Source organism: Macaca thibetana, chromosome 1 (assembly GCF_024542745.1).
Source record: "Macaca thibetana thibetana isolate TM-01 chromosome 1, ASM2454274v1, whole genome shotgun sequence".
In the NCBI taxonomy this organism is placed as follows: domain Eukaryota; kingdom Metazoa; phylum Chordata; class Mammalia; order Primates; family Cercopithecidae; genus Macaca; species Macaca thibetana.
The window spans coordinates 126,580,809-126,605,895 of record NC_065578.1 but is presented as its reverse complement, the minus strand read 5'-3'; the positions used below and the strand labels follow the sequence as shown (position 1 = coordinate 126,605,895).

General features: G+C 43.1%; 3 protein-coding genes across 3 annotated transcripts in view; 1 reads left to right on the top strand and 2 right to left on the bottom strand.

The window, feature by feature from the left end:
- HAX1 (HCLS1 associated protein X-1) overlaps positions 1 to 14,081 on the bottom strand; it is a 169,270-nt gene extending 155,189 nt beyond the window's left edge. The window contains exon 1 of the mRNA XM_050755250.1: positions 14,078 to 14,081. The gene's annotated coding sequence lies outside the window, so the exon portion shown is untranslated. The remainder of the gene's footprint in view (positions 1 to 14,077) is intronic.
- Positions 1 to 25,087, bottom strand: part of UBAP2L (ubiquitin associated protein 2 like) — a 340,775-nt gene that overhangs the window by 150,789 nt on the left and 164,899 nt on the right. The gene's annotated exons all lie outside the window — the stretch shown is intronic.
- NUP210L (nucleoporin 210 like) overlaps positions 1 to 25,087 on the top strand; it is a 160,761-nt gene that overhangs the window by 23,229 nt on the left and 112,445 nt on the right. The window contains exons 8-12 of the mRNA XM_050752318.1: positions 4,351 to 4,419; positions 6,284 to 6,390; positions 7,218 to 7,358; positions 10,185 to 10,322; positions 11,106 to 11,261. Of these exons, the coding sequence (XP_050608275.1) occupies positions 4,351 to 4,419; positions 6,284 to 6,390; positions 7,218 to 7,358; positions 10,185 to 10,322; positions 11,106 to 11,261 (611 nt within the window). The remainder of the gene's footprint in view (positions 1 to 4,350; positions 4,420 to 6,283; positions 6,391 to 7,217; positions 7,359 to 10,184; positions 10,323 to 11,105; positions 11,262 to 25,087) is intronic.

Genomic DNA, 25,087 nt, shown 5'->3' with positions numbered 1-25,087 from the left:
CTGCTATTCCGCTTCAATAAAAGTTGCTAACACCAGAAAAATTCTATCAGGCTTGAAAGGTATAATATTTCTTGTATAATTGTGTTAGTTAGCTGCCTATATTATTTGTCTTACACACATTAAGGAGACTTATTGATCCAATGTTGTTTGCTTTTTAGTCATTTTAAGGTACCCAGGACATTTTTCAGCAAATGCAATCATACCTACAAAATAAATTAAGTTATTCAATATTTATTGAGACCCAACTGTGTGTCAGGCACTTCCCTGAATTCCCCAGGTGAACTTAAATGTTCTTTTTTCCCCCCATATTTTCAGTTCATATTGTTATTTTTTCCCAAAGTATCAAATATTAAAATACATTGTGTTTGTCTATTTATATATCTTTTTTTTTTTTTTTTTTTGAGACAGAGTCTCGCTCTGTCGCCCAGGCTGGAGTGCAGTGGCGGGATCTCAGCTCACTGCAAGCTCCGCCTCCCGGATTTACGCCATTCTCCTGCCTCAGCCTCCCGAGTAGCTGGGACTATAGGCGCCCGCCACAGCACCCGGCTAATTTTTTGTATTTTTAGTAGAGACGGGGTTTCACTACTCGAGGCCAGGATGGTCTCGATCTCCTGACCTCGTGATCCGCCTGCCTCGGCCTCCCAAAGTGCTGGGATTACAGGCGTGAGCCACCGCGCCCGGCTATATATCTTTTTTGAGGACATGGACGGTGACTATTCATAATGAGTCCCAGCACCTGGCATAGAGTAGCTGGTGGAACTGTTCATGGAGATGGAGAATATAAGAGAAAGAGCGGTTTTAAGGAAAAAGATAATGAGTTCAGTTTTTCACATGTTAAATTAAATCATCAAAACTGTGGGATAGATATCCAAGCAGAAATTTTCATTATGCCTCTAGAGGAGAAAGATTGAGGATCAAGATAGATATTTGAAAGTTAGTTTATAGATAGGTAGTAGTTGGAGCTATTGTAGACAAAATCACCTAGGGAAATTATATAGAGTGAGAGAATTTGGCCAAAGACAAAATTGTGTAATGCTGGCTTTTAAGGTTCATATGGAAAAAGAGGACGTGTAAGGAGGATCTAAAGGAATGCTTAAAAGGTAGTATTATAGAAAAACCAAGGATGGGCGCAGTGGCTCATGCCTGTAATCCCAGCACTCTGGGAGGCTGAGGCAGGTGAATCACTGGTCAGGAGTTCGAGACCAGCCTGGTCAACATGGAGAAACCCTGTCTCTACTAATAATATAAAAATTAGCAGGGTGTGGTGGTGCATGCTGTAATCCCAGCCACTCAGGAGGAACTCCTGAGGCAGGAGAATCACGTGAACCTGGGAGGCAGAAGTTGCAGTGAGCCGAGATGGCACCACTGCACTCCAGCCTGGGCGAGAGAGTGAAACTGAGTCTCAACTAAATTTAAAAAAAAAGAAAAGAAAGAAAAATCAGAGAGAGGAGTTTCCTGATAACCAAATTAGGAATTTACAAAGAGGAGAAGACTGTTCAACAGGTCAAATCTGGTAGTGATGTCAAGATAAAGACTGAAAGGTTGTAGTAACTAGGAGGTCTTGGGTCACTTTGTCAGTAAAAACAGCTTGACTTTCACAAGGACAAAAACAAAGTGGAAGTTTGAAAAAGACACAAGGAATACTTTTTTTTTTTTTTTAAGATTGGAAAAACTTGAACATTTCTCTTAATTAAACAGAGAAAGATGGCAGAGATAAGGGAGAAAAGAGAGCCAGTTGATGGAGCATGTGTTTTCTGAGAGGCAACAGAAAATGAGATTTGGAATGCAGATGGAAGGCTTAGATCTTATTCTGATATCTTATTTTGATATTAGAAGAATGAATTGTTTTAGAGATCTGTTGAGATGTTTCCTCATTTGTTAAATGAAGGGAATGTTATTATTTCTGACTTTCCTTCTAGCTCTTATATTTTATGAATATTATAGTAAAGTACACATCAGAACTAAACCTAAGTTTGGCACAGAGTTACCCATAAAGTATTTAGAAGATTTGCTTTAGGCCAGGCACAGTGGCTCATGCATGTAATCCCAGCACTTTGAGAGGCTGAGGCAGGAGAATTGCTTGAGTCCAGGAGTTTAAGACCAGTCTAGGCAACATAGTGAAACCCCTGTCTCTACAAAAAGTAAAAGGTTAGCCAGATGTGGTGGTGCAGGCCTATAGTCCCAGCTACTCAGAGGCCTGAGGGTAGGAGAATCGCTTGAGTCCAGGAGTTAGAGAGGCTGCAGTGAGCTGTGATTGTACCACTGCACTCAGCCTGGGTGACAGAGTGAGATCCTGTCTCAAAAAAAAAAAAAAAAAAAAAAAGATGGGGCCAGGTGCAGTGGCTCACACCTGTAATCCCAACACTTTGGGAGGCTGAGGCAGGTGGATCACCTGAGGTCAGGAGTTCGAGACCAGCCTGACCAACATGGCAAAGCCCTGTCTCTACTAAAAATACAGTAATTAGCCGGGCATGGTGGTGCACACCTATAGTCCCAGCTACTTGGGAGGCTGAGGCAGGAGAATCGCTTGAACATGGGAGGCAGTGGTTGCGGTGAACCAAGATCATGCCGTTGCACTCTAACCTCGGTGACAGAGTGCAATGGCGCAATCTCAGCTCACTACAACCTCTGCTTCCTGGGTTCAAGCAATTCTTCTGCCTCAGCCTCCTGAGTAACTGAGATTACAGGTGCCTGCCACTATGCCTGGCTAATTTTTGTATTTTTAGTAGAGACAGGGTTTCACCATGTTGGTCAGGCTGGTCTCAGACTCCTGACCTCAGGCAATCCACCCACGTCGGCCTCCCAAAGTGCTGGGACTACAGGCATGAGCCATCGTGCCCGGCCAATTTTTAAATTTTTTTTAGAGGTGGGGTCTCACTATGTTGTCTAGGCAGGTCTTGAATTCCTGGGCTCAAGCGATCCTCTCATCTCAGCCTCCCAAAGTGTTGAGATTATAGGCATGAGCTACTGTGCCTGGTCTATATTAGTGTATTTCAGATTGAGTGTTTTCTGTTTAGCCATGTCAGTTATGTATTTCTTTCTTTCTTTTTTTTTTTTTTGAGATGGAGTCTCGCTCTGTCGCCCAGGCTGGAGTGCAGTGGTGCGATGTTGGCTCACCGCAACCTCTGCCTCCTGAGTTCAAGCGATTCTCCTGTCTCAGCCTCCTGAGCAGCTGGGATTACAGGCGCCTGCCACCACGCTCAGCTAATTTTTGCATTTTTAGTAGAGACAGGGTTTCACCGTGTTGGCCAGGCTGGTCTCGAACTCCTGACCTCATGATCTGCCCCCTCGACCTTCCAAAGTGCTGGAATTATAGGCGTGAGCCACCATGCCTGGCCTTTTTTTTTTTTTTTTTTTTAGATGGAGTCTTGCTGTTGCCCAGGCTGGAGTGCAGTGGCGCCATCTCAGCTCACTGCAACCTCTGCCTCCCAGGTTCAAGTGGTTCTTCTGCCTCAGCCTCCCAAGTAGCTGAGATTACAGGAGTGCACCACCACACCTGCTTATTTTTGTGTTTTTAGTAGAGACGAGGTTTCAGCATGTTGGCCAGGCTGGTCTTGAACTCCTGACCTCAAGTGATCCGAAGCCCTGCCTTGGCCTTCCAAAGTGCTGGAATTACAGGCATGAGCCACTGTGCCTGGCCAGTTATGTGTTTCTCAGAGCAGAAGTAATTTATTCTTAGCTTTTGGATGTAGTATATTTTTGAGAACAAAGCATAGTCTTAATTAGATTCTATGTAGACTGATAATGGAATAAATTTATATTTCTGCCAGGATTATCTGAAATGGTAGTGGTAGAATGAGGTATAAGTGACCCAGAAGTATCTTTGATGGCAAGCAGAGAACATTTTGGTGTTAAACATTTATTGCAGACAGAAAATCAACTAGTAATTTTGAAACTGTCTGTGGAGTTCTAGGCATGTTGCTGAATGGCAAGTCATGCCTCTCCCTCTGCCTCCATCAGCATTGTTCACCTTTCAGCCAGAAAGTCTCTTCCTCCAGAATGGAACCACTTCGTCCTGCTTCCATACTGGGCTCCTATGTAGGTATTTATTTGGAGAAAGAGGTCTGCAGCTACATTAATATTAAAAGCACAAAGCATGATCTTTTTTCTCCCTTTCTATCTTCCTCAAATTTGAAATTCAAGAATATCTGACTCATAAGATGACTAAGCATCCCTCAGATTTTTTGCAGAAATATACACATTTAAGTTTTGACTCTCCAAAGGATAATAAAAGATAGGACTTTTGTTTGTTTTCATTTGTGCATTTGTTTGTTTGTTTGTTTTTCTCCTTTGGTGCCTCACCTTTTCACCCAAATCTGGCTCACATGATTTCCTTAAGCAAAAATTAAGATGTTCATGTGCGATCTGTGTCTGGACTCCCAAATTGCACCATATATGTTGTAGAGCCTGGATTTTTAGGTACTTTAGATCATACTTTTCAGAAAGGTAGATAGTTTAAATGATTTCACTAAAATGAGTGCATTAAAAACTATAGCATTTCTTCAACTTTCAACTTTCATTCTGGGACTTAATTTCAAATTCAACCTTACTTTGACATATTTTATCAAATTGTTCTGATTAAATGCTATCACAAGAGTGAAGCATGTTGAGAAAGATTGTGAAAAAAATATGAAAATCCATATAATACAATTTTGAGGTTAGGAAAAGAAACTTTATACAAGGAAAAAAGAATCTTAATGCTCATAGGCCACATGAAACAATGAATCTGACTGAAAGAAGCTGAAATATTGCCTGACACATTAGGAATGAGCTGAAAGTATGGTTTCTTCTTGTCTACAGATATAAGTGAAAGTGTTTCTTTTTGTTGTTTGTGTTTGTTTTTGTTTTTGTTTGAGACAAGGTCTTGCTCTGTCACCCAGGCTGGAATGCAGTGGTGTGATCTTGGCTGACTGCAACCTCTGCCTCTTGGGCTCAAGCAACCTTCACACCTTAGCCTCCCAAGTAGCTGGGACTACAGGTGTGCCACTATGCCTTACTAATTTTTGTTTTCTGTAAAGATGGGATTTTGCCACATTGCCCAGGCTGGTCTCAAACTCCTGAGCTCAAGCGATCTGCTCTCCTCAGCCTCCCAAAGTGCCAGGATTACAGGTGTGAACCACCATGCCCAGCCTAAAGTGTTTCTTTATACCTGGGATGAGCTAAATTAAACCAGGATTTTTGGAACCCTAAATTATTATACAATTTTTTCTTTTTTGTCTGAGACAGTGTCTGGCTCTGTTGCCCAGGCTGGAATGCAATGGGTATAATCACAGCCCACTGTAGCCTCCAATTCCTGGGGTCAAATGATCCTTCCACGTCAGCCTCCTGAGTAATGGAACTATAGCTGCAAGCCACCACGCTCAGCTAATTTTTAATTTTTTTTGTAGAGATGGGATCTTGCCGTGTTGCCCAGGCTGGTCTCAAACTCCTGGGCTCAAGCAATTCTCCTTCCTTGGCCTCCCAAAGCGCTAAGATTACAGGCGTGAGCCACCAGGCCAAGCCTTATACAATTTGAGAGAAGGAACTAAAAGATCTACATTGGAGAGCTGGATGCAGTGGTTCATGTCTAATTCCAGCACTTTGGGAGACTGAGGCTGGCACATCGCTTGAGTCGAGGAGTTCGAGACCAGTATGGGCAATATGGTGAAACCCTGTCTCTACTATAAATAGAAGAATTAACCAGGCGCAGTGTTCTAAGCCTAGTCCCACCTACTCAGAAGACTAAGGTGGAAGGATCGCCTGAGCCCGAGAGGTTGAGGCTGCAGTGAGTCATGATCACACCACTGCACTCCAGCATCTTGTGATAGTAAGACCCTGTTTCAAAAAACAACAACAAAAAAATCTACTTTAGACCAGTCACAGTGGCTTAGGCCTGTATTTCCAGCACTTTGGGAGGCTGAGGCTGGCAGATCTCTTGAGGACAGGAGTTTGAGACAAGCCTGGCCAACATGGCAAAACCTCATCTCTACTAAAAATACAAAAATTAGCTGAGCATGGTGACGCACACCTATAATCCCAGTTACTTGGGAGACTGAGGCACAACCATCAGTTGAACCCAGGAGGTGGAGGTTGCAGTGAGCCAAGATCATCACTGCACTCCAGCCTGAGTGACAAAGCAAGAATCTGTCTCAGAAAGAAAAAAAAAAAGAACCTACTTTGGAAATAATCTCCATCTATTAGTACATTTTGCTGTTTGAACAGCTTTATAAAGATTGTATTTTTAAATTCATTGTAGAAAAATGTTAGCCTCTTCTAATATTTTTGTTTCTTGATTTGTGTATAGGTTTCACTGTCCAACCTGGAAACCGATGGAGTCTAGAGGTGGGACAGGTGTATGTCATTACAGTAGACGTCTTTGATAAAAGCGGCACAAAGATCTATATTTCAGATGTGAGTCAGTCTTTTTTATTTTTCTGAGCTCCTTGTAGGGATAAGATACATAAAATATGGAGTGGGCCATCTTCCTGGCTAGAAAGCCCTCTTTTTTTCTTTGATTCTAGATTTTTACCTTTGGAAAAGCAAGTTGCTAATTTATTATTATCATTAATTCTGTTCTTCTTTTTTTTTTTTTTTAAAGAGACACAGTCTCGCTCTGTCACCCAGACTGGAGTATAGTGGTGTGGTCATAGCTCACTGTAGCCTCCAACTTCTGGGCTCAAGCAATCCTCCCGCCTCAGCTGGGATTAAAGGCATAAGCAACCATGCCCAGCTAGTTCTGTTCTTGAGGAATGCTAAATCAGAAGTAAAAGATATAATTTGGTCAGAAGTATAGAAAAGAGTTGAAATGAGTACCAGTGATAACACTTTGGAGGGTGTCCTCATTCTACTACTTCACATCAGAGATGGTTACGAGAGTTTTGTGGTGGTGAGAGTAGTAATATGAATATCAGATGTGAAGTATTGTACTCACTTTCTAGGGTCCTTATTTTATCCTGAGAACTGTCAATTTATAAAATGTTAAAAATTACACTAAAATTTGCATAAGCTTTGACTCTTGCTATTCCTGATGCTTGCCATTGATAGATCTTTCAAAAACTAGTACGATTTTAAAATTATATCTCCCCAACTTATAATTTCCATGAGGGAGAGCAAAAGTTTTGTTTTTATCTCTTTATTCCATGAATGCATAGCTACAGTTTTATAGATGGTTTGGGATTAAGATGGCTTCAGGGAAAGAACTATCTTCAGGTTTGTGTTACTGTGGGGCTGATTTTCAGAATCTCAGGATTACACACGACTTTCCTAAAGAGTACTTTGAAGAGCAACTAACTACTGTGAATGGATCTTACCATATAGTAAAAGCCCTGAAAGATGGTGTTGTGGTAATAAGTGCATCCCTGACCTCCATCATTTACCAGGTAGGAATTAAAAAGACAGTGTTTGTATTTTAACAATACTGAAGAGGCTTGGCTGACTTGTTGATGTGCAAGCAGATATGTAGCATATACCACCTTTATCTTTCACAAAAATAAAGAAACAGATAAACAACACACTCATAAGTTTATTCCTCTACAAATTTTCTGTTCTAATCTATGTTATTGTACATTAAAATATCTGTATTTGTGGTCATCGTGTATATATCATTTGGGGTTTCAGGTTTCATTAAAAACATTTCTTTTTCTTTCTCCTTCCTTCTTTTCTTTCTTTTCCTTTTTTTTCTTTTCTTTTCTTTTCTTTTTCTGAGAGAGCGCCTCATTTCATCAGCCAGGCTGGAGTACAGTGGTGCAATCATGGCTCACTGCAGCCTGGATCTCCGAGGCTCAAGGAATCCTCCCACCTTGACCTCCTAAGTAGCTGGGACTACAGGCACATGCAACCACACCTGGCTAATTTTTGTTTTTGTTTATTTTTTTGAGGCAGAGTCTCACTCTGTTGCCCAGGCTGGAGTGCAGAGGCATGGTCTTGGCTCCCTGCAACCTCGGCTTCCTGGGTTCAAGCGATTCTCCTGCCTCAGCCTCCTGTGTAGCTGGGGTTACAGGCGTCCACCACCATGCCTGGCAAATTTTTGTATTTTTAGTAGAGACAGGGTTTCACCATGTTGTCCAGGCTGGCCTTGAACTCCTGACCTCAAGTGATCCACCCACCTCAGCTTCCCAAAGTGTTGGGATTACAGGCGTGAGCCACCACAACCAGCCACATCTGGCTAATTTTTAAAATTTTTGTAAAGAAGGCATTTCACTGTGTGGCGCAGGCTGGTCTTGAACTCCTAGGCTCAAGTGATCCTCCTGCCTTGGCCTCCCAAAGTGTTGGGATTACAGGTGTGAGCCACCACTACCAGGTGCATAAAGTACTATTAATTCTAAAAATCCAAAGGTTTAATATGCCAATTTAGTTACCCATGCCCCAAACATTGAACTATTGCATTGTTTCCACTTTTTTTTACTATTGTAAATGGCATAACTGAGTATCTTTGTACATTTTTTTTTCCTTTTGGATAATTTCCATACTGTGTAACAACAGAAATGGAGTTATTGGGTAAAGGGATAGGGAATGAATCTGTTTCTAATGCCTCCAAATACATAAGTATCCTGATTTTTAGTAGCCTGCCAGACCTACTTTCCTCTCCCAAACCTACTTTTTCTTCAATGCTCCCTCCTTTCACTCAGTTTAGACAAAATCCGAAGTCACCCTTGACTCTCCCTTCTCCCTCAGCTTCTGTATTCAATACATTATTAAGCACCACGTCAATTCTTCTAAATGCCCGTCAAATCTTTTTTTTTTTTTTGAGACGGAGTCTGGCTCTGTCACCCAGGCTGGAGTGCAGTGGCCGGATCTCAGCTCACTGCAAGCTCCGCCTCCCGGGTTCACACCATTCTCCTGCCTCAGCCTCCCAAGTAGCTGGGACTACAGGCGCCCGCCACCTCGCCTGGCTAGTTTTTTTTTGTATTTTTTTTTTTAGTAGAGACGGGGTTTCACCGTGATAGCCAGGATGGTCTCGATCTCCTGACCTCGTGATCCGCCCGTCTCGGCCTCCCAAAGTGCTGGGATTACAGGCTTGAGCCACCGCGCCCGGCCTTTTTTTTTTTTTTTTTTTTTTTTTTACCATCCCCATTGTGCTCTCTCTCTCTCTCGTTCTCTCTCTTTTTTTTTTTTTTTCTTTTTGAGACAGAGTCTCACTCTGTTGCCCGTGTTGGAGTGCAGTGGCGCGATCTCAGCTCACTGCAACCTCCACCTCCTGGGTTCAAGCGATTCTCCTGCCTCAGCCTCCCAAGTAGCTAGGACTACAAGCACATGCCACCACGCCCAGCTAATTTTTGTATTTTTTTAGTAGAGACGGAGTTTCACCATATTGGCTAGGCTGGTCTGGAACTCCTGACCTTGTGATCCGCCCACCTCGGCCTCCCAAAGTGCTAGGATTACAGGCGTGAGCCACCGCGCCCAGCCTCTCTCTGTCCTTTTTTCTTTTAATTGAGACAGAGTCTCACTCTGTCACCCAGGCTGGAGTGCAATGGCGTGATCTCAGCTCACTGCAACCTCCACCTCCCAAGTTCAAGCAATTCTCCTGCCCGAGCCTCCCAAGTAGCTGGAGTTACAGGCATGCACCACATGCCTGGCTAATTTTTTGTATTTTTAGTAGAGATGGGGTTTCACCATGTTGGCCAGGCTGGTTTTGAACTCCTGACCTCAGGTGATCCACCCACCTCATCCTCCCAGTGATGGGATTACAGACATGAACCACCTCGCCTGGCCAGCCCTGTAGAACCTTATACAAAAAGTTGGCCCTCTGTATATGGGTGAGTTTTGCTTGTTTTTAAGTATGAGGAGAATTTCTTACCTTAGCACCTTTAAATGTTCTCGTTTTCTTCTGAATAGCTTATAGCATCCCTTGGCCTTTACAGTTTATGGATGTCCAGGGGTCGGTCTTCTGAAAGTATGATTTCCCTTCCTATGTTGATTTTTTTAAAAACCTCTTTTATTTCAGGGAATTTTAAGCTATTTTCCCTGATTGTGATAATTAGTTTAGGTCTAGCAAAACCCTTTTCATTATTATTTCATTTTTATTATTATTGAACCATAGTAGCTATGCTTATTTAATGAAGATAAATATTTCTTTATTTCTTTTATAGATAGAAACTGGTTAATTTATGAGCATACCATTTTGCTGACATTTTGAGTATATGAATGTGTATTATAAGAACAGTCCTTACAAAATACATTTTGCTCCTTTTTTCCTGCTCTTATAGAATAAAGATATTCAGCCTATAAAATTTCTAATCAAACACCAACAAGAAGTGAAGATTTATTTTCCCATCATGCTTACACCCAAATTTCTGGCATTTCCTCACCATCCTATGGGAATGTTATATCATTATAAAGTACAGGTATGGTGTCCTATAAGGCTTCACAATGAGATAAGCTGGTTTCTCTTATAGCTTAATTTATTGAAATTTGATTAATGTTACATTTATTTCTTCCCAATCCTAAGAGTATAACTTGGGTTTTGGTGACAACCAGAATTATACTCTTGAAAAATGTCATCTGTGACAAGACTTGGTTATGGATGCTTTCTCTCTTCCCAGTATCCTTTCCTTGTGAGTTTTATAAAGTTCTGTTGTGTCTTTTTTTGACATTTTGTGACACTACCATTACTTAGCCTCCCTTTAGTATTTCTCTTACCTGTTAAGGTACTTTACTATAGTGTCACAGTTTCTTTTCTTTTTTTCTTTTTGTTTTTCTGAGATAGAGTTTTGCACTTGTTGCCCAGGCTGGAGTGTAATGGCGCAATCTCGGCTCACTGCAACCTCCGCCTCCCAGGTTCAAACGATTCTCTTGCCTAAGCCTCCAGAGTAGCTGGGCTTACAGGCACGTGCCACCACTCCCAGCCAATTTTGTATTTTTAGTAGAGACAGTGTTTCACCACATTGGCCAGGCTGGTCTTGAACTCCTGATGTCAGGTGATCCACCCACCTTGGCCTTCCAAAGTGCTAGGATTACAGGTGTGAGGCACTGCGCCCGACCTAGTGTCACAGTTTCTAATGTGTCCAAAAATAATTTATTACATTATGTTATTATTTGTAAACTTTATTTCACCAGTCAAGTTTTACATTTTCACTTAAATTTCATTTTCTTCCGATTGTAATTGAATGTAATGTGCGTTTTCACAGGTAGAGGGTGGCAGTGGCAACTTCACCTGGACTTCTTCTAATGAAACAGTGGTCATAGTAACCACTAAAGGAGTAGTGACTGCAGGTCAGGTCAGGGGGAATAGTACTGTTTTGGCCCGAGATGTACAAAATCCCTTTCGATATGGAGAAATTAAGGTAAACAACTCTCCAGATAGTCTTCTTCTTATCCCTACAACACTACTGTCTAAATTTAAGTAATTAACACATTTTAAAAAAATAGCCCAACATGGCTATTTAAAAATATTACTCACATTCAGTCTAGAAATACTTTTTTTTTTGGAGACAGAGTCTGTCTCTGTTTCCTAGGCTGCAGTGCAGTGGCAAGATCTCAGCTCACTCACTGCAGCCTCTGCCTCCCAGGTTCAAGTAATTCTCCTGCCTCAGCCTCCTGAGTAGCTGGGATTACAGGTGCCCACTACCACACCTGGCTAATGTTTGTATTTTTAGCAGAGGTGGGGTTTCTCCATGTTGGCCAGGCTGGTCTTGAACTCCTGACCTCAGGTGATCTGCCTGCCTTGGCCTCCCAAAGTGCTGGGATTACAGGCGTGAGCCACTGCACCCAGCCAGAAATACATATGTTTAAAATATTTCTGTAACTAGGTTGAATCTTGTTTCACTTAATAGTCACTTGTTTAACATCTATATTTGTTTCCTCATAGGATGATGTTAGTATCCACCTCAAAGGTTATTATCAGAATTACTGAAAAATGTTTTTAACTGGAGAATTTTGGCAAAAAAATGATGAAATGCATTCTGTATTTATTATACTAATTATAAAAACACATGTAAAACTGAAAATAGTAATAGGTAACATTTTGAGCATTTGTTACAGTGCTCTACATGTTCAGAGAAACTTCCCTTGTAATGAACTATAGAAATGATCACTGGAAGTATAGTATTTGTTGTCAAGATTAAATGAGATAGTGTTTACTCCAGTGCTTAGCATATATTTAATATTTAACGTTAACTTTTTTGTTATAGTTATACATATGATTTTTAAATGGTCTTTATAGTAACTTTATCGCTAGTGTCATATTTCGGTTTGTCAATCTGTTTCTAAAAGATCGAAAACTCTTTTTTAGTATATTATGTAACCATTTTCCTGTTTTTCTCCTTTATTTTTTCTTTTTTTGAGACTGAGTCTTGCTCTGTTGCCCAGGCTGGAGGGCAATGGCATGATCATAGCTACTGCAGCCTCAAACTCCTAGACTCAAGCAGTCCTCCCCCCGCCTTGGCCTCCCAGGTAGCTAGGACTACAGATATGCACCACCCCAAACAGTTAATGTATTATTTTTATAGAGACAGGGTCTCACTGTGTTGCCCAAGCTGGTCCCAAATTCCTGGCCTCAAGTGATCCTCCTGCCTTGGCCTTCCAAAGTGCAAGAATTACAGGTGTGAGCCACTGTACCCAGCCCCATTTTTTTTTTTTTCTTGAAATGGAGTCTCACTCTGTCACCCAGGCTGGAGTGCAGTGGCATGATCTCAGCTCACTGCAACCTCTGCCTTTCAGGTTCAAGCAATTCTCCTGCCTCAGCCTCCTGAGTAGCAGGGACTACAGGTACCCGCCACCACACCCAACTAATTTTTTTTTTTTTTTGAGATGGAGTCTCGCACTGTTGCCCAGGCTGGAGTGCAGTGGCACGATCTCGGCTCACTGCAAGCTCCGCCTCCTGGGTTCACGCCATTCTCCTGCCTCAGCCTCCCAAGTTGCTGGGACTACAGGCGCCCGCCACCATGCCCGGCCAATTTTTTGTATTTTTAGTAGAGATGGGGTTTCAACGTGCTAGCCAGGCTGGTCTCGATCTCCTGACCTCATGATCCACCCGCCTCGGCCTCCCAAAGTGCTGAGATTACAGGCGTGAGCCACTGCACCCGGCCTAATTTTTTGTATTTTCAGTAGAGACAGGGTTTCACCATTATGGCCAGGCTGGTCTCGAACTCCTGACCTCAAGTGATCCGCCCACCTCAGCCTTCCAAAGTGGTGGGATTACAGGCATAAGCCACATCGCCCAGCCCCAGCCCCATTTTTAATATATGTTGCTGTTCTCTATAGGACTTAACAGTTTGTCATCACTCAGTGAACATTTATTATCTCGTAGGTATTATTGGACATCCAGAGATACATAACACATGATCCCTATCTTAAAGTATTTAAAGTCTAACTAGGAAGATATATTGACATGAAAAAAGTTAAATAACATTTTAAGAAAATGATATGTGAGATATTTTAAAGCCCTGAGAACTACTTGAATTGTACAGTAAGTGCTATTAGTAAAAGAGAAATCCGTGTGTATGGGACTCTCAGAGACTATTGTGAAAGAGGTGGGACCTTGAACAAGACTTTTGGAGGATGGAATAAAAGTAAGGCCCAAGGGTCAAATTTAGAGTGCTTCCTTATTTGGTAAATAAATTTTTATCAGAATACAGCTACTCCCATTCATTTACATATTGTCTGGGACTGCTTTCAAGCCACAGCTGCTGAGTTAGTAGTTACCACGGAGACTGTGTAGCCTGAATAAGTCTGAAATGTTTACTATCTAGCTCTTTACAGAAAGGTTTGCCAATCCTTGCTGTAGACAATGGGGAACCAACACAGGCTTTTAACAGGTCAATGGTATGGTAAGGTCTCTGTTCTGAAAGATACCTAATTATTTTTATAGTCAGGCAATCACAACCATGATACTAAAAAACAAAAGATACTTGCTGGTGCTATAGACTAGTAGATTAGAATGGATTGAAGGGAGAAAGTGAAGACAAAAACTTCAGTTAAGCTTGAACCGGTGAAATGGTATTGAGAATAGCCGAAAATGGACAAAATGAGAATCTTTTTTTTTTTTTTTTTTTTTTTTTTTTTTTTTTTGAGACGGAGTCTCGCTGTGTCTCCCAGGCTGGAGTGCAGTGGCGTGATCTCGGCTCACTGCAAGCTCCGCCTCCCGGGTTTACGCCATTCTCCCCCCTCAGCCTCCCAAGTAGCTGGGACTACAGGCGCCCGCCACCACGCCCGGCTAGTTTTTTGTATTTTTAGTAGAGACGGGGTTTCACCATGTTAGCCAGGATAAAATGAGAATCTTTTTCAACAGGTAAACTCAACCAGATTTGATGCCTACTTGAGCAGGGGAGAGTGAAACATTTAAAGCCACAGAGATGGCCGGGCGTGGTGGCTCAAGCCTGTAATCCCAGCACTTTGGGAGGCCGAGACGGGCGGATCACGAGGTCAGGAGATCGAGACCATCCTGGCTAACACGGTGAAACCCCGTCTCTACTAAAAAATACAGAAAACTAGCCGGGCGCGGTGGCGGGCGCCTGTAGTCCCAACTACTCGGGAGGCTGAGGCAGGAGAATGGCGTGAACCTGGGAGGCGGAGCTTGCAGTGAGCTGAGATCTGGCCACTGCACTCCAGCCTGGGCGACAGAGCGAGACTCCGTCTCAAAAAAAAAAAAAAAAAAACAAACAAAAAAAACACAAAAAGGCCACAGAGATGATGTGGAGGTTTCTCACTTTGCCAGCGGGGTGGATAGAAAATGCAAGAGGCTAGGAGTGGTGGCTCACACCTGTAATCCCAACACCTTTGGGAGGCCAAGGCAGGAGGATGGCTTGAAGCCAGGAGTTTGAGACCAGCCTGGACAACAAAGCAAGACCCCCATCTCTTAAAAAAAATAAATAACCAGGCGTAGTGGCACGTGCCTGTAGTCCTAGCTACTGAGACAGGAGGATCACTTGAGGCCAGGAGTTTGAGGTTGCAGTGAACTATGATCACACCTCTGCACTCTAGCCTAGGTAAGAGTGAGACCCTGTCTTTAAAAAAAGAAAAGAGGCCGGGTGTGGTGGCTCAAGCCTGTAATCCCAGCACTTTGGGAGGCCGAGGCGGGCGGATCACGAGGTCAGGAGATCGAGACCATCCTGGCTAACATGGTGAAACCCTGTCTCTACTAAAAATACAAAAAATTAGCCAGGCGTGGTGGCAGGCGCCTGTAGTCCCAGCTACTTGGAGGCTGAGGCAGGAGAATGGCGTGAAGCCAGGAGGCGGAGCTTGCAGTGAGCCGAGATCGCCCCAATGCACTCCAGCCTGGGTGACAGAGTGAGACTCCATCTCAGAAAAAAAAAAGAAAAGAAAAGTGAAAAAAGAAAAGAAAATCAAAAAGATGGAAAAGATGATGAATTTAGTTTTGGATACATTTAGTGTAATTCACCTATGGAGCATCCAAGTGGATGCTTTTAATTGGAAATAGGGGTCTGAAGTTCAACCGAAAGATTAGGGCTGGAGAGTTTGCATATGGTTAGTCACTGAAGCTTTGGGACTGGGTAAGGTTTCCCAGGAAGAACATATGGATCCTCTGTAACGTAAATATCACTTTAAGAAACATAGGCAGAGGAAGAGGAACTAGCAGAAGAAACACAGAAAGTGGCAAAAATGACAAAATAAAAGATATTTTATTTTATTTATTAATTTTTGAGATGGGATTTCTCTTGCCCAGGCTCAGTGCAGTGGCACGATCGTGGCCTACTCCAGCCTTGACCTCAAGCAATCCTCCCACCTCAGCCTTCCAAGTAGCTGGGACTACAGGCATGTACCACTATGCCTGGCTAATTTTTTTTTTTTTTTTTTTTTTTTTGAGACGGAGTCTTGGTCTGTTGCCCAGGCTGGAGTGCAGTGGTGCGATCTCGGCTCATTGCAACCTCCGCCTCCCGAGTTCAAGCAATTCTCCTGCCTCAGCCTCCCCAGTTGTTGGGATTATAGGTGCCTGCCACCATGCCCAGGTAATTTTTGTACTTTTAGTAGAGACGGGGTTTCACCATATTAGCCAGGGTGATCTTGAACTCCTGATCTCAGGTGATCCACCCGCCTCGGTCTCCCAAAGTGCTGGGATTACAGGTGTGAACCACCACACCCGGTCTAATTTTTTATTTTTGTTTTTGTAGAGATAGGGTCTCACTATGTTGCCCAGGCTGGTCTCAAATTCCAGGACTCAAGGGATCCTCCTGCCTTGGCCTCCCAAAGTGCTGGGATTACAGGCATGAGCCACCACACCCAACCAAAACATATTTTTAAAAGATATCAAGAAAGAGGAAGTGCTCTAAGTGAAAGGTCGGCAAACTTTTTCTGTAAAGGGCCAAATAGAAAATACATTAGTCTTGTTTTTTTTTTGTTGTTGTTGTCGTCGTTTTTGAGATGGAGTCTGTCGCCCAGGCTGGAGTGCAGTGGCACCATCTTGGCTCACTGCAAACTCCACCTCCCGGGTTCAATGGCGCCAACTTGGCCAACTGCAAGCTCTGCCTTCAGGGTTCACGCCATTCTCCTGCCTCAGCCTCCTGAGCCGCTGAGACTACAGGCACCTGCCACCATGCCCCACTAATTTTTTTGTATTTTTAGTAGGGATGGGGTTTCAGTTTACCCAGGATGGTCTGGATCTCCTGACCTCCTGATCCGCCTGCCTTGGCCTCCCAAAGTGCTGGGATTACAGGTGTGAGCCACCGTGCCTAGCCTCTTTTTTTTTTTTTTTTTTTTGACATGGAGTTTTGCTCTGTTGTCCAGGCTGGAGTGCAATGGTGAGATCTCAGCTCACTGCAACCTCCACCTCCCAGGTTCAAGCAATTCTTCTGCTTCAGCCTCCTGAGTAGCTAGGCATGTGCCACCATGCCTGGCTAATTTTTGTATTTTTAGTAGAGACGGGGTTTCACCATATTGGCCAGGCTGGTCTCGAACTCCTGACCTCGTGGTCTGCCTGCCTCGGCCTCCCAAAGTGCTGGGATTACAGGCGTGAGCCACCACGCCCGGCCTAATACATTAGTCTTTACAGGCCACATATAGTCACTATCTCATATTCTTTTTTGTGGTGGTTGTTGTTTTATTTTACAACTTTTAAAAATGTAAAAACTGTTCTTAGCTCATTGTACAAAAACAGGTTGTACACAGGCCATAGTTTGCCAGACCCCTCCTATATAGAGTTAGATGCTTTAAAGAGATCAATAAATTTAAAAATGTAGAGTGACATGTTTAGCACCTTGTGTGTGTGTATATAGAAGAGACCTGTATCATTACATTATGTATAATAGTGAATAACATATATATAATGTGTTTATATATGTTCATGTGTATGTAAATATTTAAGGAATGATTTCTTCTAAGTCTTTTTCTTAACATTTTAAAATTATATATATATATATATATATATATTTTTTTTTTTTTTTTTTTTTTTTTTTTGAGACGGAGTCTCGCTCTGTCGCCCAGGCTGGAGTGCAGTGGCGCGATCTTGGCTCACTGCAAGCTCCGCCTCCTGGGTTTACGCCATTCTCCTGCCTCAGCCTCCTGAGTAGCTGGGACTACAGGCGCCCGCCACCGCGCCTGGCTAATTTTTTGTATTTTTAGTAGAGACGGGGTTTCACCGTGGTCTCGATCTCCTGACCTTGTGATCCGCCCGCCTCGGCCTCCCAAAGTGCTGGGATTACAGGCATGAGCCACCGCGCCCGGCCCTTTTTTTTTTTTTAAGACAGGGTTTCTCTCCCATCATCCAGGCTGGAGTGCAGTGGTATACTCTCAGCTCATTACAACCTCCATTTCCTGGGCTCAAGCAATCCTCCTGCCTCAGCCTCCCAAGTAGCTGAGACTACAGGCATGCACCACCATGCCCAGCTAATTTTTGTATTTTTAATAGAGACAGGGTTTTACCACGTTGGCCAGGCTGGCCTCGCACTCCTGACCTCAGGTGATCCACCTGCTTCGATCCCCCAAAGTGCTGGGATTATAGCCATGAGCCACTGTGCCTGGCCTTTTTTTTTTTTTTTTTTTTTTTCAGACAGGGTCTCACTCTGTTGCCCATGCTGGAGTGCAGTGGTGCAACCTCAGCTCACTGCAACCTCTGCCTCCCGGTCTCATCCGATCCTCCCACCTGAGCTTTTCAAGTAGCTGGGACTACAGATGTATACCACCACACTCAGCTAATTTTTAAACTTTTTTTAGAGACAGGGTCTCCCTATATTGCCCAGGCTGGTATTGAACTCCTGGGCTCAAGCAATCTTCCTGCCTTGGCCTCCCAAAGTGCTGTAATTTTTAATCTTTAGGTGTACATGGTAGGTGTTTATATTTATGAGATACATGAGATATTTTGATATAGTCATACAATGCATAATAGTCACATCAGGGTAAACGGAGTATCCATCACATCACCTCAAGAATTTATCCTTTCTTTGTTACAAACATTCCAGTTATACTCTTATAGTTATTTTAGCAATTTTTTTTGGAGACAAGTTCTTGCTCTGTCACCCAGGCTTGAATGCAGTGGCAGGAACATGGCTCACTGCAGCCTTGGCCTCCGGGGCTCAAGCAGTCCTCCCACCTCAGCCTCCCAAAGTGTTAGGATTACAGGAGTGAGCAACCGTGTCTGGCCATTAATGATCTTTTAAAAAAATGTGTTGTGGAGGCCAGGCGCAGTGACTCACGCCTGTAATCCCAGCACTTTGAGAGACCGAGGCAGGCGGATCACAAGGTCAAGAGATCGAGACCATCCTGGCCAACATGGTGAAACTCCTTCTCTACTAAAAATACAAAACATTAGTCGGGTGTGGTGGTGCGCACCTGTAGTCTCAGCTACTCCGGAGGTTGAGGCAGGAGAATTGCTTGAACCTGGGAGTCAGAGGTGGCAGTGAGCTGAGGTCGCGCCATTGCACTCCAGCCTGGGCAACAGAGTGAGACTCCGTCTGAAAAAACAAAACAAAACAAAAAATACCGTGTTGTTGAGTTTGGTTTGCTAATATTTTGTGAAGAGTTTTTCTATCAATATTCATCAGGGATATTGGCCTGTAGTTTTTTTTGTTTGTTTGTTTTTTGATGTCTTTGTCTGGTGTTTGTATCAGGGTAATACCGGCCTCATAGAATGAGTTTGGAAGTATTCTCTTCTCCTCTATTTTTCAAAATACTTTGAGTAGGATTAGAATTAGTTCTTCTTTAAATGTTTGGTAAAATTTAGCCGTGAATTCATCAAGTCCTGGGCTTTGCTTTGCTGGGAGACTTTTATTACAGCTTCGATCTCATTACTTGTTATTAGTCTTTTCAGGCTTTGGATTTCTTCATAGTTCAATCTTGGTAGGTTGTGTATGTCTAGGAATCTATCCATTTCTTCTAGGTTTTCCAATTTATTAGCGTATAATTGCTCATAGTAGCCCCTAATGATCCTTTGAATTTCTGTGGTATTGGTTGTAATATCTGCTTTTTCATCTCAGATTTTACTTTTATTATTTATTATTTGCTTATTTTATTTATTTATCTAATTTTTGAGACTGAGTCTCACTCTATCGCCCAGGCTGGAATGCAGTGGTGCAATCTCGGCTCACTGCAACCTCTGCCTCCCGGGTTCAAGTGATTCTTATACCTCAGCCTCCTGAGTAGCTGGGATTGTAGATGCCTGCCACCACACCTGGCTACTTTTTGTATTTTGAATAGAGATGGGTTTTCACCATGTTGGCCAGGCTAGTCTCAAACTCCTAACCTCAGGTGATCTCTCGGCCTCAGCCTCCCAAAGTGCTGGGATTACAGGCATGAGCCACCACACCCAGCCAGATTTTACTTATTTGAGTCATCTTTTTTTTGGTCTGGCTAAAGGTTTGTCGATTTTGTTTATCTTTTTTTTTTTTTTTTTTTTTTTTTTTTTTTTGAGATGGAGTCTCACTCTGTCGCCCAGGCTGGAGTGCAGTGGCCGGATCTCAGCTCACTGCAAGCTCCGCCTCCCGGGTTCACGCCATTCTCCTGCCTCAGCCTCCCAAGTAGCTGGGACTGCAGGCGCCCGCCACCTCGCCCGGCTAGTTTTTTGTATTTTTTAGTAGAGACGGGGTTTCACCGTGTTAGCCAGGATGGTCTCGATCTCCTGACCTCGTGATCCGCCCGTCTCGGCCTCCCAAAGTGCTGGGATTACAGGCTTGAGCCACCGCGCCCGGCCGATTTTGTTTATCTTTGCAAAAAACCAACTCTTCATTTTGTTGATCTTTTGTATTTTTTTAAATTTCATGTATTTCTGCTCTGATCTTTATTATTTCTTCTACTAATTTTGGCTTTGGTTTGCTCTTGCTTTTGTAGTTGGTTTTTTTTTTTTTTTTTTTTTTTTTTTCAGGCAAGGTCTTGCTCTTTTGCCCAGGCTAGAGTGCAGTGGCGAGATCACAGCTCACTGCAGCCAGTACCTCCTAGGCCCAAGTGATCTTCCCGCCTCAGCCTCCCAAGTAGCTGGGAATACAGGTGAACACCACCATGCCCCCCTAATTTTTGTGTTTTTTGTAGAGACAAGGTTTCACCATATTGTTCAGGCAGATCTTGAACTCCTGGGCTCAAGCAATCCACCTGCCTCAGCCTCCAAAAGTATTGGGATTACAGGCATGAACCACTGTGTCCAGCCAACTTTTCCAGTTCTTCAAGATACTTTGCCCAGGTGCGGTGGCTCACACCTGTAATCCCAGCACCTTGGGAGGCCAAGGCAGGTGGATCACAAGGTCAAGAGATTGAGACCATCCTGACCAACATGGTGAAACCTTGTCTCTACTAAAAATACAAAAATTAGCCAGGCATGGTGGCGCGCGCCTGTAATCCCAGCTACTCAGGAGGCTGAGGCAGGAGAATTGCTTGAACCCAGGGGGCGGAGGTTGCAGTGAGCTGAGATTGCACCACAGCACTCCGGCCTGGCAATAGAACAAGACCGCGTCAAAAAAAAAGAAAAAGAAAAAGAAACAACAACAACAACAACAACATTAGGTTGTTTTTTTCAAGTTTTTCTACTTTTTTTTTTTTTTGAGACAGAGTTTTGCTTGTTTCCCAGGCTGGAGTACAGTGGTGTGATCTCGGCTCATTGCAACCTCTGCCTCCTGGGTTCAAGTGATTCTCCAGCCTCAGCCTCCTGAGTAACTGGGATTACAGGTGCGCGCTTCCACGCCCTGCTAATTTTTTGTATTTTTGTTAGAGACAGGGTTTCATCATGTTGGCCAGGCTGGTCTGAAACTCCTGACCTCAGGTGATCCACCTGCCTCGGCCTCCCAAGGTGCAGGGATTACCGGTGTGAGCTACCGTGCCCAGCCTCTACTTTTTTGATGTAGGCATTCATTACTATAAACTTTCCTCTTAGTACTGCTTTCACTGTATTTCATAGGTTTTGTTATGTTGTGTTTTCATTTTCATTTTTTTAAAGAAATTTTAAAATCTCCTTAATTTCTTCATTGATATGCTAGTCATTCAGGAGCAAGTTGTTTAATTTCCATGTGTTTGTATAGTTTCCAAAATTCCTCTTGTTACTGATTTCTAGTTTTAGTCCACTAAGTCAGAGAGGATATTTGACATAGTTTCAATTTTTTTGAATTTTTGAAGAATTGTTTTGTGGTCTAACGTAGTCTATTCTTTTTTTTTTTTTTTTTTTTTTTTTTTGAGACGGAGTCTTGCTCTGTCGCCCAGGCTGGAGTGCAGTGGCGCGATCTCGGCTCACTGCAAGCTCCGCCTCCCGGGTTCACGCCATTCTCCTGCCTCAGCCTCCAGAGTAGCTGGGACTACAGGCGCCCACAACCGCGCCCGGCTAATTTTTTGTATTTTTAGTAGAGACGGGGTTTCACCGTGGTCTCGATCTCCTGACCTTGTGATCCGCCCGCCTCGGCCTCCCAAAGCGCTGGGATTACAGGCGTGAGCCACCGCGCCCGGCCACTTAGTCTATTCTTGAATATGATCAAGAATACTCATTCTTGCTGAGGAGATGAATGTGTATTCTGCAGCCATTGAATGAAAAGTCCTGTAAATATCTATTAGATCCTTTTGGTCTACATTGTAGAGTAAGTTTGATGTTTCTTTGTTGATTATCTGTCTGGAAAATCTGTTCAATGCTGCAAGTAAGGTGTTGAAGTCTCTAGCTATTAATGTAGTGGGGTCTATTGCTCTCTTAAGCTCTAATATTTGCCTTATACATCTGGGTCCTCCAGTATTGGGTGTATATATATTTATAAATGTTATATCCTCTTGCTGAATTGACCCCTTTATCATTACATAATGGCCTTCTTTTTTCCCTTTTTATAGTTTGTCCTGAAATCTATTTTGTCTGATATAAGGATAGCTATTCTTGCTCTTTTTCGGTTTCCATTGGCATGGAATCTTTTTCCATCTCTTTATTTTCAGTCTACGTGTGTCTTTATAGGGGAAGTATGTTTCTTGTAGAAAACACATCATTGGGTTTTTGTTTTTGTTTTTGTTTTTGTTTTTGAGATGCAGTTTCACTCTTGTTGCCCAGGTTGGAGTGCAATGGTGTGATCTCGGCTCACCGCAACCTCTGCCTCCCAGGTTCAAGCAATTCTCCTGCTTCAGCCTCCCGAGTAGCTGAGATTACAGGCATGTGCTACCGTGCCCAGCTAATTTTGTATTTTTAGTAGAGACCGGGTTTCTCCATGTTGGTCAGGCTGGTCTTGAAATCCCAACCTCAGGGGATCCACCCGCCTTGGCCTCCCAAAGTGCTGGGATTATAGGCATGAGCCACTGCACTCAGCCTTTTAAAAAAAAATCTATTCAGTCACTCCGTCTTTTTTGATTGGAGAGTTTAGTCCATTTACATTCAACATTATTATTGATAAATAAGAACTTACTCCTGCCATTTTTAATTTGTTTTCTGGTGGTTTTGTGGTCTTCTCTTCCTTCTGTGCTTCCTTCCTGCCTTCCTTTTTGTGAAGGTGATTTTCTCCGGTGGTATGTTTTAATTTCTTGTGTTTTATTTTTGTCAGGTTACCATAAGGCTTGCAAATAAAATCTTATAACTCATTATTTTAAACTGATGATGTCTTAAAACTGATTGTGTAAACAAACTAACAAATTAACAAAGAGAAAACTAATCAAAACTCTAGGCTGGGTGCAGTGGCTCATGCCTGTAATCCCAGCACTTTGGGATGCCAAGGTGGATGGATGACCTTAGGTCACCTAAGGTCAGGAGTTTGAGACCAGTCTGGCCAACATGATGAAACCCTGTCTCTACTAAAAATATAAAAAATAGCCGGGCATGGTGGTGCATGCCTTTGATCCCAGCTACTCATGAGGCTGAGGCAGGAGAATTGCTTGAACCTGGGAGGTGGAGGTTGCAGTGAGCTGAGATTACACCACTGCACTCCAGCTTGAGTGACAGAGCAAGACTCCATCTCAAAGCAGAAACAAAAACAAAAAGTTCTACATTTTAATTTCATTCCCTTGCTTTTTAATTTTGTGTTGTTTCTATTTATATCTTATACTGTCTATGTCTTGAATAGCTGTTGTAGTTATTCCTTTTCATAGGTTCTTTTAGTCTTTCTACTCAAGGTATCAGTAGTTTAAATCTCTCTCTTTACCTCCTCTTTAAAGCCAGTAACTCTTAGATTTGCCATTTTGTGGCCATTTTCTAGATCTTCATTCTTTTCTATTATTTTTTTCTTTACTCTCCCCTAACTGTATTTTCTTTCTTTTCTATTTTTTTGAGGCAACATCTCACTCTATCACCCAGGCTGGAGTGCAGTGGCATGATCTCCGCTCACAGCAACCTCCACCTCCTAGGTTCAAGCGATTTTCACGTCTCAGCCTCCCGAGTAGCTGTGTGCGCCACCATGCCCAGCTTATTCTTTCTATTTTTAGTAGAGACAGGCTTTCACTGTGTTGGCCAGGCTGGTCTCAAACTCCTGGCCTCAAGTAAGCCACCCACCTTGGCCTCCCAAAGTGCTGAGATTACAAGTGTGAGCCATTGCATTTGGACCATGACTATATTTTCTTTTTTTTTTTTTTTTTTTTTTTGAGACAGAGTCTCGCTCTGTCGCCCAGGCTGGAGTGCAGTGGCCGGATCTAGGCTCACTGCAAGCTCCGCCTCCCGGGCTCATGCCATTCTCCTGCCTCAGCCTCCCGAGTAGCTGGGACTACAGGCGCCGAGACTATATTTTCAAATAACCTGTCCTCAAGCTCACTGATTCTTTCTTTTGCTTCATCAGTTCTGCTGTTGAGAGACTGTGATGCATTCTTTAGTATGTTAATTGAATTTTTCAGCTCCAGGATTTCTGCTTTTTAAAATTATTTCAATATCTTTGTTATATTTGGCTGATAGGATTCTGAAATCCTTCTCTTAAATTTCATTGAACTTCCGCAAAACAGCTGTTTTGAACTCTTTGTCTGTAAGGTCATATAGCTGTGTCACTCCAGGATTGGTCACTGGTGCCTTATTTAGTTCATTTGGTGAGGGCGTGTTTTCCTGTGTGGTCTTGATCTTTGTGGATGTTCACTGATGTCTAGGCATTGAAAAGTTAGGTATTAATTGTAGTCTTTGAACAATGTACTTGTTTGTACCCATCCTTCTTGGGAAGGCTTTCCAAGTATTCAAAGAGAATTGAGTGTTGTGATCTGTCTTTGGTCATGGAGAACATATCTGCATTGGGGGACACCCCAAGCCCAGTAACGCGGTGACTCTTGCAGACTTGTGGAGGTACTGCTTTGGTGGTCTTGGGTAAGATCTGGGAGAATTCCCTGGCTTACCAGGCAGACTCTTGTTCCTTCTCTTTCTTTTGCCCAAACAGTCTCTCTCCTTGCTAAACTGTCTGGAGGTGGGGGTGGGGTTACACAAGCCCCTCTGTGGCCACCACCACTGGGACTGCACTGGGTCAGACCCAAAGCTAGCACAGCACTGGGTCCTGCCCAAATCTTTCAGTGACCACTGCCTGGTTACTGCCAGTGTTCACTCAAGGCCCAAGGACTGTACAGTTAGTGGGTAGCAAATTCAGCCAGGCTTGTGGCCTTCCTTTCAGGGTGGGAAGCTCCTCACCAGCCCGGGGCAGGTCCAGAAATTCTATCCAGGAACCAGGGCCTGGAGTCAGGAACCTTAGAAATCTACCTGATGCTCTATTCTACTGAGACCAAGCTGGCACCCAAGCTGCAAGATAAAGCCCTTCTCTATTTATTTATTTATTTATTTATTTATTTATTTATTTATTTATTTTTCTGGAATGTAGTC